This window comes from Malania oleifera, chromosome 6 (genome assembly GCF_029873635.1).
Source record: "Malania oleifera isolate guangnan ecotype guangnan chromosome 6, ASM2987363v1, whole genome shotgun sequence".
Taxonomy (NCBI): Eukaryota; Viridiplantae; Streptophyta; class Magnoliopsida; order Santalales; family Ximeniaceae; genus Malania; species Malania oleifera.
In genome coordinates, this window is record NC_080422.1 from 100661548 (window position 1) to 100682072 (window position 20525).

Here is a 20525-nt window from a genome sequence, read left to right on the forward strand (position 1 = left end):
GACGAATGGATGATTTAGAAAATAATATGCAAAGAAATAGTAACTGATTTTTTTTCTTTAGCTTCCCTTTTTCCTCTTGATCTTTTTAATCATTTCTTTGGGTTAAGAAACAATGTATATTAGCACAACATACAGATATCCATGCGTCAACACACAAGTAGTTTTTCTTCCTTCTATTTTCCTATAAGAACTCAAAAGTTATTTTGATTTGTTAGACGTCTATTCCTAAGAATTTTAAAATGATCAGAGCACAAAAGTTTTATAACTAATAACAGAAAATTATTGTATTGCAGAGCAAATGATAATGTAAAAATCATTGTTAGTCCATAACATAGAAGAATTTACAATGAGAATTCTCATCTTTCCGTATTCTATTCTTTCTTTGATAGAAGAACACAATTTTTTACATTTGTCATTTGCTTTATGATAACAATACTCTTTCTTCTGCAAGTTATCAAATTCATGATATGACTATTCTATTCTTAGTATTGAGCATTCTGCGAATCAAAACTAAAATTACTTCTGAAACATCATGCCCTCAGAAAGCCTGCCTGCTCGAGAATCTACTCAACCAAAGAAAAAAAGGAAAGAAAAAAAAAAACTCTTTTGAGACCAAAAAACCAATGAACCTGCGTTCATTGCCCCTTGCAAAATGTATCCACATTGCTGTGAACCTTGAAAAACAATTGAAGTGGAAAAAGTTCACCTGCCCCTGCATTTTTATCACAAATGTTCATTGTCTTGGCTACTGGGTTTTACCATTCCATTCCCACTAGCAAAAATAAGATGATCTCCATCTCTGATTGTCTCTATATCATCAATCTCAGCTCCATCCCTGCTCAGAACTTTGGAGGGCAAGAACCCATACTTCTTAGCACCAATCTCAAGCAGCTCTTGGAGGCTTTCTGGAAGTAGCACCAGCTTGCCCGCAGCGTCACCCTTTTCGGGGCAACTGACTGTGACTCTTATGCTGGACACCCCCCCGCTCATGGAACAGTTACTTTGATTTGCAGAAAAGAGCAAATCCTTTTCTCCCTTATGAGCAGCTGATATTATCCCAAATAGTGAGTTGTGGAAACTATTAGTCCTACGCCTTGGGCGGGATTTCCCCCATGATCCGTCAGGACCGGGCGAAGTTGAACCCTCTTGGGCCATTGGACTGATGGTTGGCTCACTTGTGAATCTCCCCAGGAAGCGAACTCCACGTTTCTCTTCAGGGATTGCAACTACAGATTGAGGCTTGGTGTCTTTAGTGGTCTGGAAAAGTGTTTTGATATCATCGTGCCCTTGCTGGTCGGCAAGATCCCTTGGACTCCAACCATTGTCATCTGGTTTGTCAACCTCTGCTCCTCTCTCCATGAGAAATTTGACTATATCTGTGTTGCCCTCACAGACTGCAACATGAAGAGCAGTGGCTCCATTGTTCTGATTAGGAGATGTGATGTCCCCCCCGTAATGCTCAATTTCCTTGAGCAATTCCAAGTTGTTCTGCTCAGCAGCAGCGCAAGCAAAATGACCCACATCCCCAGAATTCAAGTTCGCACCATTTTCTCTTAGCATTTTGATTATTTCTTCATGACCACCGAGCATTGCCTCCCACAGTGGTACATTCCCATCTGAATCTGCATCAGAGAACATGCAAACAATCAATTACCACAGTAAATGAAATCATTATTGGAATTGATACACAAATGGTCATACTGCACTGATCTTTGCTTGTTCAAAATCCCATCCCATCTAATGAAGCAAATTCTCTAAATGTTGTTTCACAAATAAAAGGAAGAAAGAAGAAAATGTAAAATAGGACAGTACATGTAAAATTCAAACAGCATGAATATTCTTTACAGTTTTGTGTAGCATTATTTGAAACGAAACAAACTTAAAATAATGTTATAGATAATGTTATAGACTCTCATGACTTTGCAGCACTCGTTCTAGTTTTTTTTTTGGTGAGGGAGGGGGTGTCGGGTGAGATTTTTAGAGTTGAAGGAAGAGGAGCAGATATAAATAGGGATTCTAATGCATCACAAGGTCACCTAACATTTTTTTATTTTTTATTTTTTCAATGACAAAAAAATATATTGCATAAACAAATACAATATCTATCTAGTAGGTAAAAATTTTTCTGGTAAATACATAGGGTATGTAATCTCGCTTTCATGTTAGAATCATCGGTTTCAAACTTTGGGAGGTATTAAGTTCAACCCCTCTAAATAGAAGATTAAACTGGCATCCTAAAACATATTACCATAAAAATGCTAAATACACTAACAAACCATGAATTGGTATAAACATTCCGAAACATGGTACATCTTCATTCCAAAATGCTAAATGATCCAAAATGTTAATTCAACATTATTTCACATAAGATAGTTTTTATTAGTTAAAGCGGCGACTATCATATTATAATCCTATTTTCATCACAAATCTCTTCTGGATTTAGAAACGGCTCAAACATATTCTCCAAAATGTAAGTATCATTACATATTTTTCATTATCATTATCTAGATGAGTGTATCCTTAACAATCCACATTCTAGAGCATGTGTCATACTGCGTGGACCAAACATTCCGAGTTCTACGTAACCTTTGTCTAAATTTAACTATGAATGTTGTAGTATATTATCATTTTGACTTTAGATAGATGCAATAATGGTACTGCTTTAATATAATGCCTACGATTTTTTTCCCAGTTGTAAATTTAGAATGGGGTCTAAAATGTGTTCCTAATTTTAATACAAAACATTAAATTTTGATGGATGATTGAATTATCAATGGGCATATAATTATTATAAAAAAATATATATAAAACATAACAATAATATATTCTATTTTTCCAATTAAATGTATAGGAAGAAGAAACATTTTAGAAGCTATTAAATTATTGGCAATGAGGAATGTCTAATTATGAGCATTATAATAAAAAATAAAAATCAAGAGAGCTTTTCTCCATCATAATGTTTTACATTCTTTAATTCATTCATACTTTTATATATAGCATATTATTTATAAAAATGGTTTACCATCACAAACACATAGATATGTGCAGAGACATAGGCATTCACGTGCGTGCACACACACAGATCTATGCATTTCATTATGTATTTATGTACTTGCTAGGAACAATTTTAGAAGATAGAGTCAACAAACAATGAATAAATTTATGCCCAAAAGCCAAACTCATTTCCTTTTCTTTCAGTATATTTAGCCATTACATAAAAGTGAACAGACCACAAACAATAAAAATTTCAATGCAAGAAGACCTCAGCATTGATAATATTAAGAGAGGAGTGGGATGACAAGTTCCTCAAACATCTCCTACTGTGGATTTGTATCACTAAGTTATTGTCTCTCATTATTATTATTATTATTATACACCTGCACTTAATGAACCTAATAATGAATAGAAAAGAAATGAAACTGCTGTGGATAAGAACATAAAATATATATATATATATATATATCAAAAGGAGCTCTTTTAGGTGAGACATCAATTACAGGTAAGCAATTAAATGAACTTGAGTCAATGAAAAAATAGTACAACACCCAACAAACCAGAAATGGAAAGAGCAGACAGACAACTCTAGTAATCAATATTTGTCATTTTGGGAAGAGCGAACTCATATAATTAATCTACTTTTTAATAGAAAAACTATTCTAGGATAGGGGATAGAAAGCTAGCATGAGCAGGCACTACCAGATCAGGTTAAACCCTTCATACAAGACAAATGTTTGAAGACAGAGTTCATTAACCAGATGATGAAGATGAACCAGGCATTGCCATAGCAGAGATGGGATTTGGATAACGGATATGCCCAAATGGGCGCCCCGCGCCCGCCGGGGGGGGGGGGGGTGGGGTGGGTGGTGGGGGAGAGATAGGGGGTCATTAAAACATAGTCAATGTTTTCACAATATTATCCTCACAATATAAAATTGAATGTCATTGCGAAACAAAAGGCTACTTCCACAATGTCCAGAAGTCATTTCGATATGGATCATTCATGAATAAAAAAACTGTGAGGTATAAATAATTGAATTTGAAAAATATTTTGCACTAATGGATAAGTTGTAAGGGACTGATAGAGTATGAATTAAATATACATTAAAATTTCTTTTAATGTGTAGCAGTAGGAGACTTTCAATAATTGAGGTTTTTTCTTCTTTAGATGAAAGAATATTTATTGAGAGGTTTGAAAGAATCAACAAAATCCTTGTCAATACTAAAGAGAACTAATGAAAGGTGATCCAGGGTTGCAAATTGACATGCGAAGTTGCTACAAGCATACAGAACCTAGCTCGAAGGAGGACTTCACAGACCCAACCTAATATTCCATGGGAATATGACATTACAATGACAACAGCGTGAGCCTTCAGGATATATTTAGAGAGAGAGAGAGTCTAATGTACCATAAATGATTGAAAATCTTAAAAGAAATTTTCAAAGCATCAGAGATGAAATGAAGCGCCAAGGAGGAGAGACATCTAGATATTCTAGGTTAGAACTAGAAAATACCTCTTCTGTTGGGATCTGCCCCATAGTCTAGCAGAAGGAGCACGCAGTTCTCACTTCCTTTGGCCACAGCTATGTGCTGGTTTATATCACAGAAAAGACATACAAAAATGCATATTAGTTTTATTTTCTTTCTACAGATTTTGCAGAATCCACAACATGTTAAAAGTCAGAAACAGAATGTTTTCACCCACCAGAGCTGTCCTCCCATTGTTGTCTGATTCATTTGGGTCCAGACCCCGTCTCAACAACTGATGCAACAACAAATCATCTCCTCTCAGTGTTGCAAAGCATAGACTTAACGGTAGGTCCAATCTGCCACGAGCTAGCATGTTTTCTGTCTCCACCAGAACTCCCTCCATGATTGGATCCTTGTGTCCTTTCAAATGCTGCTCCGCCACAAACGGAAAACCATATGGTAAATGATGTGTTAAAAAGTTCTTCTCAGTGAGAGTAATAAAAGGATTCTCAATCTGAGAGAATAAAATAAAAATGATTTCGTTAACATTGGGACTATTTTTTCTGTTGTGCCAGAGCATAATTAACTTTCTGCAATCAAATGATGAACAGAAGACAGCTTTCCAAAAGGGAAGAGATTAAGTAGAATTGAGGAAAAAGTTTTATTGTTACCCACTTAGATTAAAATAAATTGGGCATATTTAGTTTGCAGACCTGGAGCAGATTATTCATGATTATGGTCCCATCTCCAACATTGGCCTGAACAATATTCAAGAATGTCGTACGATTCATTCGAAGCAGCTGGCTTAGTCGTTTGGTACGCACTGTGCAGATCTGTGGTCTGTAACAGAGTACCCCTATTTCACCACATAGATCACCTGTTCTTGCCTCTCCAACAACCTGCAATCATTTACACAATTCCAATCAGCAGTTTTTTTATCATGGAAATTGCAACTATTGTTTCAATCCCAACACGTATTCCTTTAAAAGCATAAAAAAAAAAAAAAAAAAAATCACGAGACTTGGACAATTAGACATGCCTGTTCCACATTATTTTTGAGTACCAGCAGATCCTGCAATAAATTTGTAAATCAGATACTGTCATTTAGAAAATCAACTGGAACAACAAAGTTAGCTAATTTGTCAGAACAATCCTGAAATTTTGATCATTTAATTCGTTACTGTGACAATGAAAACCTTTCTTAACTTACCACGGCACCAGTAACAAGTATGTAGAAGTCTGTGGGTGCTTCATTCTGCAAGATCACATCTTCTTTGGGAGGAAAATACTCGGGCTTCATCTCTGAGACCTTCAAAAATTTGAAAGTATAGAAGACTGAAATCAGAAGAAACATCTAGGGATGAAAACCTGAAATTAGGCTTTTCATGTGGATTACCAGCTGAAAAAGCAAGTCATCGGACACCCCACGAAACAAGTACACCTTATCCAAGAGTGAGTAGAAAAGAAAATGCGAAATGCTTGATCGGATGGCTTTAGGAAGAGAATCAAGAGTCTCTTGCTGCTGCAATCCTTCTGAGTCTGTTCTGAACTTCAAACACAAGTGTGCAAGCATTTGGTCTTGCAGGCGAAGAGGCAATTGATTCCTCTGAGCAAAACTCGAGGCAGCCTGAATGGTATCCCTCTGCAATCAAATATAGAAACAAAGAGACAATGATAAGTGAAAACAAGAACCATACAAAAATGAAACAAAAGCAAAAAAAAAAAAAATAGGACTTTTCCATCTGTGTAGGCATACAAGACTGTTTACTGGTAACAACAGGTAAGCATTTGCTTACGAATTTTCTTGTTCGACTTGTTCCATGGACAACCAAATTTGTCATATTTCCAATCAGATATGATGTCAATCCAAGGTTGAAGAACATGTAGATGATGTCAAAGATCATCTCCCTCGTATTCACAGGATGCAAGTCGCCATAGCCAACAGTGGTCAGGGTAGTGATAGACCAGTACATTGATGTCACATAACGGTGCCACAGGCTCTGCTCAAGGAAGTCATCTCCAGCTGCTCCAGTCCATGTTTTCTTTGGATTGCCATAATTGGCAGCAAGAAGATAATAAAAGCATCCAGCGCAGTGAACAGAAAAAAGAGTGACCTGAAAAAAGAACGCCAAAAACCAAATCAAATAATGCATCATAGCTGAAGATCCTATGTAGCAACATAAGCAGTTCAATTGCATACTCACACATATAAGCTTCGCACATCGAACCCAGAAGTAGTTAAACTTCCTATCTTTCTCCAATCTGTTTGATGGGGAAGTCAAAACCAAGAAACAAAAGTTTACTTCTCAGCAGGAGTCCCTCTTATGTTTTTTGAAATCAAAATATAACTAGAACCAAACTGATCTTGTCAAACATTTTTTGTCCAGATTGAAGCTCATACCGGGCAAATAGGGCACTAACTCTCCGAAGACGCCAGAGGCGAAGCATGTTAAATAAGCCATATTGCTGGAACGGTGCAGGAGAAATTTTCCTGGCAAGCTCAGAAGGGATAGTAGAGATGACATCAAATGCCAACCAGGTACTGGCATACTTCCAAGCAATCTTCTTGTGGTTGTCAACTAGGAGGTATGTTGCTTTGTCAAGGTAAGCCACAAAAAACGTGAGAATGATATCCACGGCAAAGAATGCATTCACGATGTTATCGGCTATAGACAGCTGCCCTTCTGGTTTTCTCAGAAACCCGAATTCAAAGGGCGAAACCCAAGCAGTGTAGAAGACCAGAAGAACCAGAAAAGTCCCCCATGCCCTGAAGAAAACCAGTTTTAACTGAGCCAATCTTAGCATAACATATTAACATGTCTTTTGTTCATACTAAAATACCCAGAAGTTATGAAATTCTACACAGCCGCTGCATAGCATCAGTCATCAAGCAATCCAGACCAAACTCAATTTACTGCACCGAGCAAGGTGCCCATTCATCAACTGCAAATATGTTGCAGAGTGGGTTTTTGTACAGCAAGCTCTTCAGAAATTTTACTGTGCATGGACTTTTATCTTTTCGAAATTTTAGAAATGGGTCTCTAAACTAGTCATCAAATCATCACCCCACAGAAAAAAAAAATCATTTTTCACACCAGAATGATAAAAGAAATTCATATTCTACACATGAGCTATGGATGAAGCACAGAGAATTCAAACACAAACATTGAAACTGGCGAGCTGGTCTTAATGGAAGTCAACCATTAGACCCTAAAGGCCTCCAACAGAGAACAGTTTTGATATGATTTGTGGGGAAAAAAATAGAAAGAACATTAAAAATAATGAAAATTTTATTCCAAACCCGTGCGAAGAAAACTAGCGCCCATTGTAAACAAAAGCAGCCACAAAATGCAAACTGAATCTTTAGAATCAAGAAAAGTAGACTGCAGAAATAGGAAAAACTTCCAGCAAAAACCCATTTTTCAGAACAGAGGAGTAAAAATAAAAGAATAAACAGAAATAGAATTGCGAAGGAAGCAAAGGTAGTGTCTTTGATTCCCTAACGAAGCACTGTGATATTCAGTGTGGCTCCCCTCCACATAGCACAAGAGAAAAATACAAAAAGGATCCTAAGATCGTAATGCCAATACTACTAACTTATCAGCATTAAAATATGCGTATGCCCAGAAACAACTTTAAATAAATAAATAAATAAATAAAACCCATCTTCTAAAAAACGCAAAACCAAGAGAATCCCAGAAACAGAGAGAGAGAGAGAGAGAGAGAGAGAGAGAGAGAGAGAGAGAGAGAGAGAGAGAGAGATAGAGAGAGAGAGAGAATCACTTGTAGCGACGATTGTAAGGGGAAATGATGAAGGGACTAAGCTTGACTCTGCGATTGCTTCTGGCTCCAAGAGAAGGAAGGATCCCAGTGGAGAGACTATAATGGCTTCCATCTCTAGAGAGCTGCTCATTAATCTCCTCTTCCCCGCACATTGACACCCTAAACATTCCTCTGTTCCACGTTTCCGCCATTACCACAGCTTCGTCCAAACACCCTTCAATCCCCTCTTTCTCTCTTGCTCTGTTTTTCTCTCTGTCTTCCCTCTCTCCTTCTTACTCTGTTCTCCTCTCTTGTCTCTCTCTTGTCTCTGTTTCGTCTTCTTCTATATTTATCATTAGCTCTGAAAGGCTCGTCCCTGTGTACGCGCCCCTGTTTCCTTATTAACGTGCAGTTTCCTTCTGTCCGGTTCTCGCCAGTGCCCGAGTCTTGATTTTCAAGGAAACCGGTCCCTTTGACTCTTTTGCCCCTTGCTCAATAAGGAGAACCACACCCCCACTCTCACTCTCACTCTCACCAAGGCGCGTGCGCACACGTACACGTATACGTACACGTACACGCAGACGCAATTCCATTCTGCCCTCCACTGTCGTGCAGTTATTACAAGAGGGCTTGAAAGTTGAAAGGCACCAGCATAAGCATCGAGAGATGCAATTAATACCATTTTAGGGTATGATCTCTTTTGATTTCTTAAAATTCATTATGATTATTTTATTATTACTATTAGTATTTCGTTGCCTTTAATAGCTCGCTCCATTCCCTTTCTTTAATTTCTTCTCATGACATTAATTTTCTCTTCCATCTTTTAATTCCACAATTTCTAATTTTTTATTTTATCCCTAACATGTTTTGCCCAAATCATTGAAATGTTCTTTTTTTTAAAAAAAAAATTGAAGATTTTTTAAAAATTTAACAATTCTCTTTTGGAAAGATACAATACATTAATAAATCTGATTGCGCTAGCAAAATAAATTTATGATATCATAATTAATATCGCACATGATTTCCTTTTTATATGATTAGGGTTAGTTTCGCGCTTATGCTCTTAATTGAAGAGAGAAAATATATGTACGTTTTATTCAAAGTAAATAATGATTAATTTATTAAATCAAAAAGTGGTATTGATTGAAAAGAATACTGCTCTCAATTCAACACTTATGACCATTACGGCTCCACATAAGTAGAGGAGAGAGCAAAACACATAGGTCCACGACCCCTCTCTTCCGCTCATCTTTTGCCCATGTGGGTCCATATAATAAGTTTTTAATGTCCACATTTCCTATTACAACAATTAGGCAACTAGCAACACCCACCTATATATATGTAATTAATAGATTTCTATATAATATTATTATATATATATATATTTCATTTCATAGATGTGCAAGCTCTTATGGTGCATATTTAATCCATAATGCATATGGGATGTGTCTTTTTTTGTGGAGTCTAAGCTCAATGTAGACTATGTATAAAAAAAAGTGTGGTGGCAACTTGGGATTATATTAATAAATTTAATACATAAACAACAATTGCAAGAAAAAAAAAATGGTCTTTTAAGATATTGTTTAAAACTTGGAAATTATTAGAGAAAGAAAATAAATAGAGGAAGGAATCTATTTTTTTATATTTGATTATCAAAAAAGGTGAATATATATATATATATATATATATATCAAATGAATGAACATCAAATTTTAATTTTATACATTATTAATATTTTTATTTTTTGTAAAAAAATTTGATTATAATAAAATAAATTTTTATTTTGAATTATTGAGAGAAAGTATAATGAAAAATGAGTTTTATTCTTATTTTTTCTTTTCTCCTTTTCCCAAACAAAATTCTTAATTCAAATGGTGCCCATAGAATATTCTCAGAATTCGTATACAAAATGAATTATGATAACTTGCAGCTATATTTTATAAATTAAATTAAAACCCAACAACAATTTCAAGAACTATATCAAAAGAATATCTCAATAGTTAAAGTAAGAGATTTCCATATAAAAATATGCTCGTCACTTAGCATGACGTTTAATGCTTGACGGGTTTGGTATCCTCCATAGAGGAATCATTGTTTACAATAATCTAAGCTTACGTTTGTTTGAGAATTTTTATTACTAGAAACAAAATGATTATAATACAAGAATTAGATAGTATACAATATATATATATATATATATATATATATATGTATATATATTACTAGCATTAAGTAAATAAACAAGAAAATTATCAAGGTAATTATTTTTAAATATCATCATGAGAATGTCTGTTTCTTTTCTATCTGATTTTGATAAAATTTTGTATGAATTATTTCTTTATAAATTATTAAATTCTTATATAATTTTAATTATATTTTTATTACATTTGATCCTATCTATAGGAATATGCATTTTATCTATTACTTTGGTGTACTTATTAATGTTTGTCATGAGAGTAACCAACAATTAAAGGTTAAAGACACTAATTTTTCTTAACATTCTCGCGAGAGGATAATCAAGTTGGACCATTATTGCGTTTAATGTCTTTGGGCAGTGCAAGAAATCGAAGCAAAGGGATTAGTTTCTAAGTTGTATTAAGGTAAGATGATAGAATTGAAATTTCTTTTTTTTTTTTTATAAAAAAAAAATGGCATTTTAAAAAATACTATTATACTTGCAAATATTTCATGTTGAAAATAATGTCACCTTATTTTATTTATTTTTTCTTTTGTCCAACTAAGTGTGCTCAAAGGGTGAGGACAAAATTGGATTTTGGTGATCTAAGGTCTTAGGTTTGACTCCCCACTTGTAATTTCCCAAATAAATTATTAGGGATATGTCAATAGGCAATTGCAATATTTTCATTTCCTAGTTTGATGTCGTATGGAAAAGTGCAAAGAGTTTGCCTAGGTTAAAATTCTGAGTCGTTAAAAATATTATATATTGTTTTATTATTCTACTCTTAAAATGTTTAGTAATACATTGTAGCAAAGTATAGTGTCAGATAGGAATGGAGGTTTTCTCAAATATCACAATGAAAAAAAAGTGGTCTAAATAATTGAAATTCATTTTTTTTGAATTTTTAAATAATAATTCTATGTATAACAGAGAGAGAGAGAGAGAGAGAGAGAGAGAGAGAGAGAGAGAGAGAGAGAGAGAAGCAACAACACAAGTAGTTAGGAAGTAGGGATGGAAGGCTATATATATATATATATATATATATATATATATATATATATAATAGATATGACTCACTGTCAAAAGGTTGCATAGGATAGAATTAGTTACACAGATACAATTGGAAAATAATTAAATATCTATTTGGAACTTAAAAAATATGAAAAAAAATAATATAAAATTTATTTTTTTATATTTGGTTATCCAATAAAATAAAATCAATAAATTATACATATATATAACATTTGATTTTTCGAGCTTTCTAATCACATTAGAATGAGTTTTTATTTTATTATTATTTAATATAAAAAGAAAATATAATGAAAAATGCATTTTCAACTTTTTCTTTTCTTTTTCTCCAACAAAATCTTTGATCCAAACGGGATTTAAAGGTTTAATTTATAAGGGAAAAAAATGGAAAAATAAAATTTAAGCCCTCGGCCTTCTTTATGTGGCATTTGTTGTGAGGGATTTTAAATATTCTTTCGTATTGAAATATTTAGAGGGGTATTAATGGATGTAATTATTGTGAATATTAATTGCGATCTCACTTAAAATAAAAAATATATTTCTAAATTTATATATTTGGGTTAAAATTACAAAAAAAAGAAAAATCTTCGTTATGCACACACTAAGCAAACGAATAAAAAAGACAAAAGAAAAGAAGAATATAATAATTTACGTGGTTCTCCAGTATACCTACTTCCAAGGAACCTTTATGCTGTTTTCATTCTCATCAATGAAATTGCCTGTTAGTGTTTCAACCTTAGCCTACACACACACACACACACACACACACACACCAATTAGTCACAAAGGAGCAACCTTACCATTGATCCAAGGTCTGCCTTCCGGTGTGAAAAACCCAAAAAAATATCCCTCACATAACATATATGACACTATGCCCTTCCTTAAATATATTGTACTGTACAGCGAAGAGGCCTAAAGCCCTCTTGCGACCTCACCATGAACGCAAAACTTCACACCATTAGCCCAAAGTTTTCGTTACTCTGGTTTTGATAATAACAAACTACTTGTACTGATGGCTATTTATTTAAATTGCGTTTAATTGATGGATGACTTAAAGACTTATTTCTTTTTTCTTTTTTGTATTCATTTCTCTCAATTGTAATGAGTTTTAAACTTGTAGATCTGTAAGAATATAAAATTCATGAAATTAAAGGACTAAAATTGGGAAATGCAAATGAAAAGAGGGTTGTTCAAGACTATTGGTCCAAGCAATTGATTAGCTGCACCAGGGCGGCTGACCGGTTTAGGCAGAATACCCAGGCAGTTGACTATCCCATGCATGGTAGGAGGTTGACCAAGCCGAGCAAAAAGCTCAAGCAATTGATCAACCCAAGTGAGCAGTTGATCGGGCTTACTTGTTAGTTTTGCACTCTAACGGCTAGTGTCCAATCAACTAGCTTATGACGCACGTTTACCAGTTTGAGTAAAGAAATAAATCAAACTAGTAGAAAATGACTAATTTGACTTCAAATTGTAAGATTTTTTCGTAATTTTATTTGCTGAAATAGGAATTTTTAACTATCATGATCATCACATGTATCACCTTTATGCGGAAAATAAAAGATCTATAAACAAATATATTTGAATTAGCCATAACGTAAATCAATCTTGAAGAAGACTTGTAGAAATTGTTTCTCTTGCTTAACCCCCTTTCTATGTTTCACCAAATCATATGGGAGAAAACTGATGAAAAGAAGAGAGAGGTAGATAGAGGAAAAATTTCCTACGTTCAATACGAAACTCCTTATACCACTCCCTATGAAAGTAGGCATAAATAGGAAAAACTCTCTACTTCCCATTAACTCTCACTAAATTTTAAAATCCAATAACCTCCTTAATTCATTAATCCCAAAAATGTCAATATTGTCCTTTTTATGTGGAACATATTTTATGCTCAAGGAACATAAGCCAAGCTATCTATTTTAAATATCAAAAGCTCATACACTATCCTCCCTCCCTCTCTCTCTCTCTCTCTCTCTCTCTCTCTCTCTCTCTCTCTCTCTCTCTCTCCCTAAAACTCTATTTGTGCTTAAATATTCTCATTCTTGAAAGAAGTCTTAAAAACTCTTGGGTCACATTCCTTGATTATTCTTTGTAAGTGATCATTATGTTGTAATTTGTACATCAATCCCGGTGAGAATATTTTCTCTTGTAATCACCTTTTGTAAATTGTGTACTTGCCTCTGTCAATGCAAAGAATGTAATTTATTTTTCTAGCCTCCATTAAAACAAGAGATTTTATTGGAACTTTTAGGTAATTGGCCTCAAGGGATTGGACATTGACCGGAAGAGTCGACCTTTTTGGTAATGGACCTGAAAAATAATGGTTATTAGATAATAAAGAGGAAGAGAAATGGAAACAGAAACAGAAGGAGGCAGTAGGTTTCGTTGACGACATTGCACTTTGAATATAATAACTCGGAATTCTTACACAGGGTCTCGTCGACGAACACAGGAAGTTCGTCGACGAGCGCATAAGGGGACCTCGACAACGAAGCTACGCCTCGTCGACGAGAAGATACCGAGAAGGGTTTTTGGGACAGTCTGAAATTCATCGACGAGGGAGGAAGTTCATCGACGAAATTATTGAAGGACTCGTCAACGAGGTGACGTGTCTCGTCAACGAATCCAGCTCTATAAATAATGAAAACCCAAAATTTTTATGAAAAACTGGCATAGGAAACTCCATCCTCTTTCTCTCTACGTCCCTCCCTCCTTCTCTCTTCTATTTCGGGTCTGTTTTACGCTGGATCGACGATCTGAAGCCACCACGATGCTCTTAGCAAAGTTCTCTGCAAGTCTGTCGGAGCTGATCGTGAGAGAAATTGGTTTGGGATTCATCCCAAATCCAGGGTAAGGTATTTTATTCAGATTATACCTTCCTTGTAGTTATAAGAAATGTTGTAGGTAAGAAAATACTGATATTTTGTTCTGGAGGATGTTGTTTTTAGGGTGTTGAGTGAAGAACTTCGCGGGTATAGGGCTAGAAATTAGTAGGGGCTTTTCGATATTAAGGTAAGGGAAATATGCTATGCTAGGGTTATAAGAATGTTAACATAGATTTTATAGATACATATATACCAATTTATTATACAGTTTTTACAGAACGAGAGTTTTAATGTTTGTGTGGCTTGAGTAGATATTTACCTGGTGTAAAATTATACAGTGTTTCAGCATATCATGTTATATAGCATATATAAGCAGATATTTATAGATAACTAACAGACAGATTTATATAGATTTTATTCAGTTCAGTATATTATAGTATTTACAGAATGCTATGTTTTCCTACATGTCATAACACAGTTTATAAAGATAGATTATACAGTTATAGCATCAAGATGTTACAGTTACTCAGATGTTACGGTATTTACAGTACAAAATTATAGCGTTATGGTTATTTTGGAAACATGATGAAAAAAGTAAAGATTATATATATATATATATATATATATATATATATATATATAAATGTACTTATATAGTATTAGATCCCTGTGGAAATATTACAGATAGATACAGTTTACAGAGCACGATACCATTGCTAATACAAATAAAGTGCAACCCCATATCTCAGGTAATGTGTGGGTACCATCAACCGTACTCGGAGAGTATGCAGCTCCCCAGTTCACTGGGTTGAGGGAGCCGATTTGACGAGTTAGCAGCCAGTCCCAAGCCTAAGAGTGGATGCAGTTTGACCAGACTGAGGTAGTGTAGAGTATATTGACTTATCTGGAGGGCCGACCAGATTAAGTCCCGCCTAAGGGCCGCACAACCCTGTCATGAGGGGTTAAATCATGACATACGGAGTCCTAGGGAAAGAACATAGTTATGTATATGTATACAGTTTTATAGTTTTTATCATATATAGTATGTTATGGCAGTATGAATGATAGAAAGCTTTAAACTTTTATACATGTGTTGTGCCAGATCATGCAGTTTTAAATACTATTTGAAACGCCCCGAACCCTTAAACCCGGGTCCGGCGCGTTTAACCTGATAAAATCTCTGATAAATCATATTCCATAATATACGCAGCGGAAAAACATGATCATAATCTCCATATAACATAATACCAAAGTTTACTAATTCTAACTATAATCTATAATAAATCATCCAACACCTGCATTTCCATAATTACATATATCTCCAAAACATTTCAGTATGTTCACAACTTTCTTTTCTTCACAGACTTAAAATATAAGGACGTAAAACATAAATATTTGCATCTCATAATTAATATAGAAATATACCATTTTCTTTTACTATTTCCCAATAATGTTATAGAACCTCGAGTTCTCTAAGCTCGATCTCGATGAAATCCTGAAAAAAAAAAAAAAGATACATTCATATTCGGATGAGACACATCTCAGTAAGGGAAGAAACCATATATTAAAGCAGTGTGTGGCTAACATGAGTTTATATATAACATAATATTTAACATTTGAAAATCTTTAACATAATTTTCAAAAGCATTCCCTGATCCTAATCAAACACATATGAATGTTTAACCCACGAGATTTCCCGAGGATAGGGGTGATTACCCGCCTATACAAGTAGCACCCCTCTGCTCTGATACATTTGGCAACCCGAAGGTCACAATTTAAGCATATCAGGGCACTCACCTTACTCAGTAAGCCCTCAAGTGATAAATTAATCTCGTACTCACGCATTCAACAATAGTTTATCGGCAAAGGCCCTAAGGATAGGGAATTCTACCCGCCCATACAAGTAAGTTCCCTCTGCCCTAGTACGTTATGCTACTACTGCCACATCTGTAACTACTAGTGCACTCGCCTTACTCAACAAGCCCTCAGGCGAAAGGTACGCCTCGTCTAATCGTAACATGTTCTACGTACATATGTACTTCTAATATCATAATACATCATTTTGTTCTGTCATTATACATTTATGCACATTCATTCCTGTTCATAACTTAACTTTGCATTTCGTTTCACTTTAAGTGACTTTTTCCCATTTACATCATTTGCCTTTGTCATTTCATTTCATTGCCATTTCATCAATCATTTCATTGCATAACATTTCATTTCATTACTTCGTACTACAGCTGGTCTTTAGCCATCATCAGTTAGTCTACGTAGAAACGTGCTAAATCTTCTAACACAGCTCCTTTTAGCTGTCATCAGTTTGTCTACACAGAAGTGTGCTAAATCTGCTAACATAACTCTTTTTCAGTTGTCTTACATTTTCATGGTTGCATTTAACATACACAGGCAACATTGTTCATATTATATTTTATTTTCATTGGTTTACTTACTTAGCCTGCATCTCAAACATTTAACATATATTTGCACAGAATCTCATGCCACACAATTTAACAGTAAAATTCATACGTTGCCTGTAAAATAAGCCAACCAATATTTAATGTTTATATACTAAAAATACCTTTCATTTCTTACTTAATTATTCCAAAAATATTCCCCACTTTCATCAGTTCATTTTCGCATATACATATCTAATAAACAACCTTAAACTTGAAGAAAATATAATTTAAATGGCTGACATTTTACCCATACCGAAGCATATACACGTACATATAACACAATTTATTTTTCCATTAAATTCATAAAAATTCTGATTTAATATATATTTTTCCCCTTACTTGATTTCTTGAATTACGCCAATAGGAACTCTGAAAAATACCTGCGGCGCTCACCCAGACCCTGAAATTAAATTCCTAATTCCAATAAATTATTCTTGAATAAAATATTATTTAAATATTTCCTAGGGTCATAATTCCTAAATAAATAAATATATCCTTAAATTTAGCCAAATTGCCAAATTTCCCAAATCCCACTCTCGCTTTGGAGTAGGGCTTAGAAAATCCCAATTGACAAATTACCTACGTCAAAATGACGATAAGGACGACTAGGACCCCGTGGTGGTGTCCGTTCGTCAATTTAACCACATATTAACAGCGAAATTGAGAAAATGAGGAAAAATTACCTTTCCCCAAGAGCAGTGCCTAAACCATTCCCATGAAAAATCTGCTCCAGTAGAAATGTCGGCAGCAGAACCAGAATTCCAACGGCACCTTCCGTTTCCCAATCTGTCGCAAACTCTTCGAGTAATTGAGAAAAGGAGAGAAGCGGAGACGGAGGAGTGGCTGCGCGTACTGAACGCAGGAAAGTTTGCAGGGGGGGGGTGTGCCTGCGCTTGACAGCTTCTTCTTCTTCCTTCTTTCTTTCTTCTTCTTCTTTCTTCTTCTCTTCTTATCTCATTCTGTAAGTAACTTTATATATATATATATATATATTAACTTACTTACATATATATATATATATATCTTATTTTAATTATTTTCTTTTTATAAATCCAATACAATAATATTTAATTTATCAACTAGTTATTTAATTATTTAATTTATCTTAATTTAATTTAATTTCTTTAATTTTAATTTTTTTTAATTTAATTTTTTTCTTTTTCCCATGTTATTCCTTTTATTTATTTATATATTATTTTATTTATTTATTTATTTATTTTAATTATTTTAATCATTTTAAATTTTCGGGTCTTTACACTATTATTATAATTTTATGACTCCGTTGTCACACACTAGTAATACATATTTCCACTTACTGAGCGTCGACTCACCCCATTACTTTAACATTTTTCAGGTGAGCCAACTAGGCGAGCAGATTAGGCTCATGGATAGAGATCACTTGGTCACCCTAGTTATAGGATAAGTTTTGTGTAGGGTTTTGTATTTTTGGATAATTGACACTGGGGAGAGAGATGTATTATGTGGCTATGGTTGAAAATACTGAATTCTGGTATTGTATATACCTATATACGTGGTTATGTGATTTATGTTTTCTGCTGCATAGGGGTGCCCATTATATTCAAATATGAAAGTAATTTGTTAAAAAAAAAAGAGGAGAAATTTTGAGGATGTTACATTTTGGTATTAGAGCCTAGGTTGCTAGGTTCTGTAGACTCTAAAGTGCAGCGGGAAATAATACCAGAATATAGGAAAAAGATTTGAGGTTTGTTCTATGATTTGGATATGGGATTTTGTGATTGTTTCTGTGTTTTTCCTAGGGTGGCGATTCTAGGAAAATCATAGTAAACTGTGGACGAGTCATGTGTTTGGGTTACAGGATTGGATTTTGGGGTTAGGATCAAGAGGGATGGTTAGTAGAGGATTTGAAGTTCTAGTTGAATAAGTTGGGTCTGTAGGAAAATAGAATTCTAAAACGGTGTTCTATGTGTTTGTAGGATGGACCCAGGAGGCAGTAGCGCTTACGCTAGTGGGAATGATGGTGCCGGGCCTTCTGATGTAGGGGGTGCAGATTCAGATGTTATGCTACGTAGTGTGGCTCAACAAGTTATGGCTGAGATAGCGTAGAGTTTTAGAGAGAAGGGAGGTCCATCTCCAGTTCAGGGATGCACCATAGATAAATTCATGAAGATGAATCCGCCAGCTTTTTCTAGAGCGACTGACCCTGCAGTTGCTGAGAACTAGGTGCAAGAGGTAGAGAAGATCCTGACAGTACTTCACTGCATCGATGAGCAGAGAGTTCTGTACGCTATGTATAGACTGGTAGGGGAGGCTAAGAGATAGTGGACGACCACTAGACTATTGGAGGAGCAGAGGACGACTCTAGTGACGATGACCTGGGCCCGTTTCAGGGATATATTCTTTGATAGATACTATCTTGCTTCAGTCAGAGAGGCCCGAATTCAAGAGTTCTTGAGCCTGTCTTAGGGGTCGATGACAGTCCAGCAGTACGCGGCGAGATTTATCGAGCTCTCGCATTTATGCCCATATATCGTCCTCGATGAAGCAAAGAAGGCCAGAATGTTCGAGAGGAATTTGAGGCGAGATATTTACAAGCAGGTGGAGATGGTGAGGATCCAGGATTTTATAGAATTGGTTGACATGGCCATTATAGCGGAGGAGAGTCTACTGAAAGAGATTGAGACATAGAGTCAAAGGAAGAGGACCGCACCCTCAAGCTTTTAGACAGGTCCCAGTCGAGGCCCTTGGAGGGGAGGTAGATCCGGCGGAGGTCAAAGACAGATGGTAGAGCAGGGTGGATTTCAGGGTAGTCAGCCTCCTGCCATTTGTACCAGATGTGGAAGGAGACACTCGAGTGAATGTCGACTGGGGGAGAATGTTTGGTACCGCTGTAGAAGACCCGGTAATATGGCTTGATCTTGTCAGATGACACCAGGTTATGTACCAGGCGCCCCGCGGAGGTCAGCAGAGAAATACCGTGCCGGTGAGGGTTTATGCGTTGACGCCGGGAGACGCCGCGACAACTGGAGATGTGGTTACATGTATCCTTACTGCTTTACCATATATAATTATTGTTTTTTTTTTATACAGGTGCCACCCATTCCTTTATAGCGGCGGGATATGTGAAAATAGCTGGAATAGAGACACAACCATTAGATATAGAACTGTCTGTGGGTACGCCGATAGGGTCTGTGGTTAGATGCAGGAGGATACTTCGGAATTTTCTAGTAAGTATTCAGGAGAGGGTATTATCACCTAATCTAGTGATTCTAGATATGCAGGGGTTTGATGTAATATTAGGTATAGACTGGCTAGCTACTCATCATGCCAATATAAATTGCCATTAGAAAGAAGTTATTTTCGGACCCCCGGGCGAGCATGAATACAAATTTGCAGGTTCACGTGTACATGCCTCACCACAGTTAGTGTCGGCTATTCAGGTGAGGAGACTGTTACAGGGTGGTTGCTAGGGGTATGTCGCATATATAAAAAGAATTGTCAAAAGAAAATTTGGGATAAGCTGACATACCAGTAGTGAGGGAATTCCCAAATGTTTTTCTAGAAAAATTACCTAGTTTGCCACCTGATCATGAGATTGAGTTCACTATAGACTTGTTGCCGGGATCTACACCAGTATCTAAAGCACCGTACCATATGACTCCAGTCGAGTTAAAAGAACTAAAAGATCAGCTACAGGAATTATTGGATAAAGGTTTTATCAGACCCAGTGTGTCGCCCAGGGGTGCGCCAGTTCTGTTCGTGAAAAAGAAGGATGGGACCATGAGACTGTGTATCGATTATAGGGAGATCAATAAACTGACAGT

General features: G+C 35.5%; 1 protein-coding gene across 1 annotated transcript; it reads right to left on the reverse strand.

The window, feature by feature from the left end:
• Positions 1–334: 334 nt before the first annotated feature.
• Positions 335–8650, reverse strand: LOC131158164 (potassium channel AKT1). Its single transcript, XM_058112830.1, has 11 exons — positions 8252–8650; positions 6870–7235; positions 6673–6730; positions 6265–6582; positions 5865–6110; positions 5679–5777; positions 5508–5540; positions 5182–5367; positions 4704–4898; positions 4513–4588; positions 335–1622 (listed from the first exon to the last, which is right to left on the reverse strand). Exons 1-11 carry the CDS (start codon positions 8440–8442, stop codon positions 724–726), a joined length of 2667 nt encoding a protein of 888 aa, XP_057968813.1. The 5' UTR covers positions 8443–8650; the 3' UTR covers positions 335–723.
• Positions 8651–20525: the final 11875 nt, after the last annotated feature.

What these genes read in the sequence shown, in the direction of transcription:
- LOC131158164 (XM_058112830.1), bottom strand. Translation starts at nt 8,442, where the DNA reads ATGGCGGAAACGTGGAACAGAGGAATGTTTAGGGTGTCAATGTGCGGG. An exon ending in CCTTACAATCGTCGCTACAA is followed by an intron (nt 7,236 to 8,251) that starts GTGATTCTCTCT and finishes GGTTTTCTTCAG; the next exon opens with GGCATGGGGGACTTTTCTGG. An exon ending in ACAATGGGAGGACAGCTCTG is followed by an intron (nt 4,589 to 4,703) that starts GTGGGTGAAAAC and finishes GATATAAACCAG; the next exon opens with CACATAGCTGTGGCCAAAGG.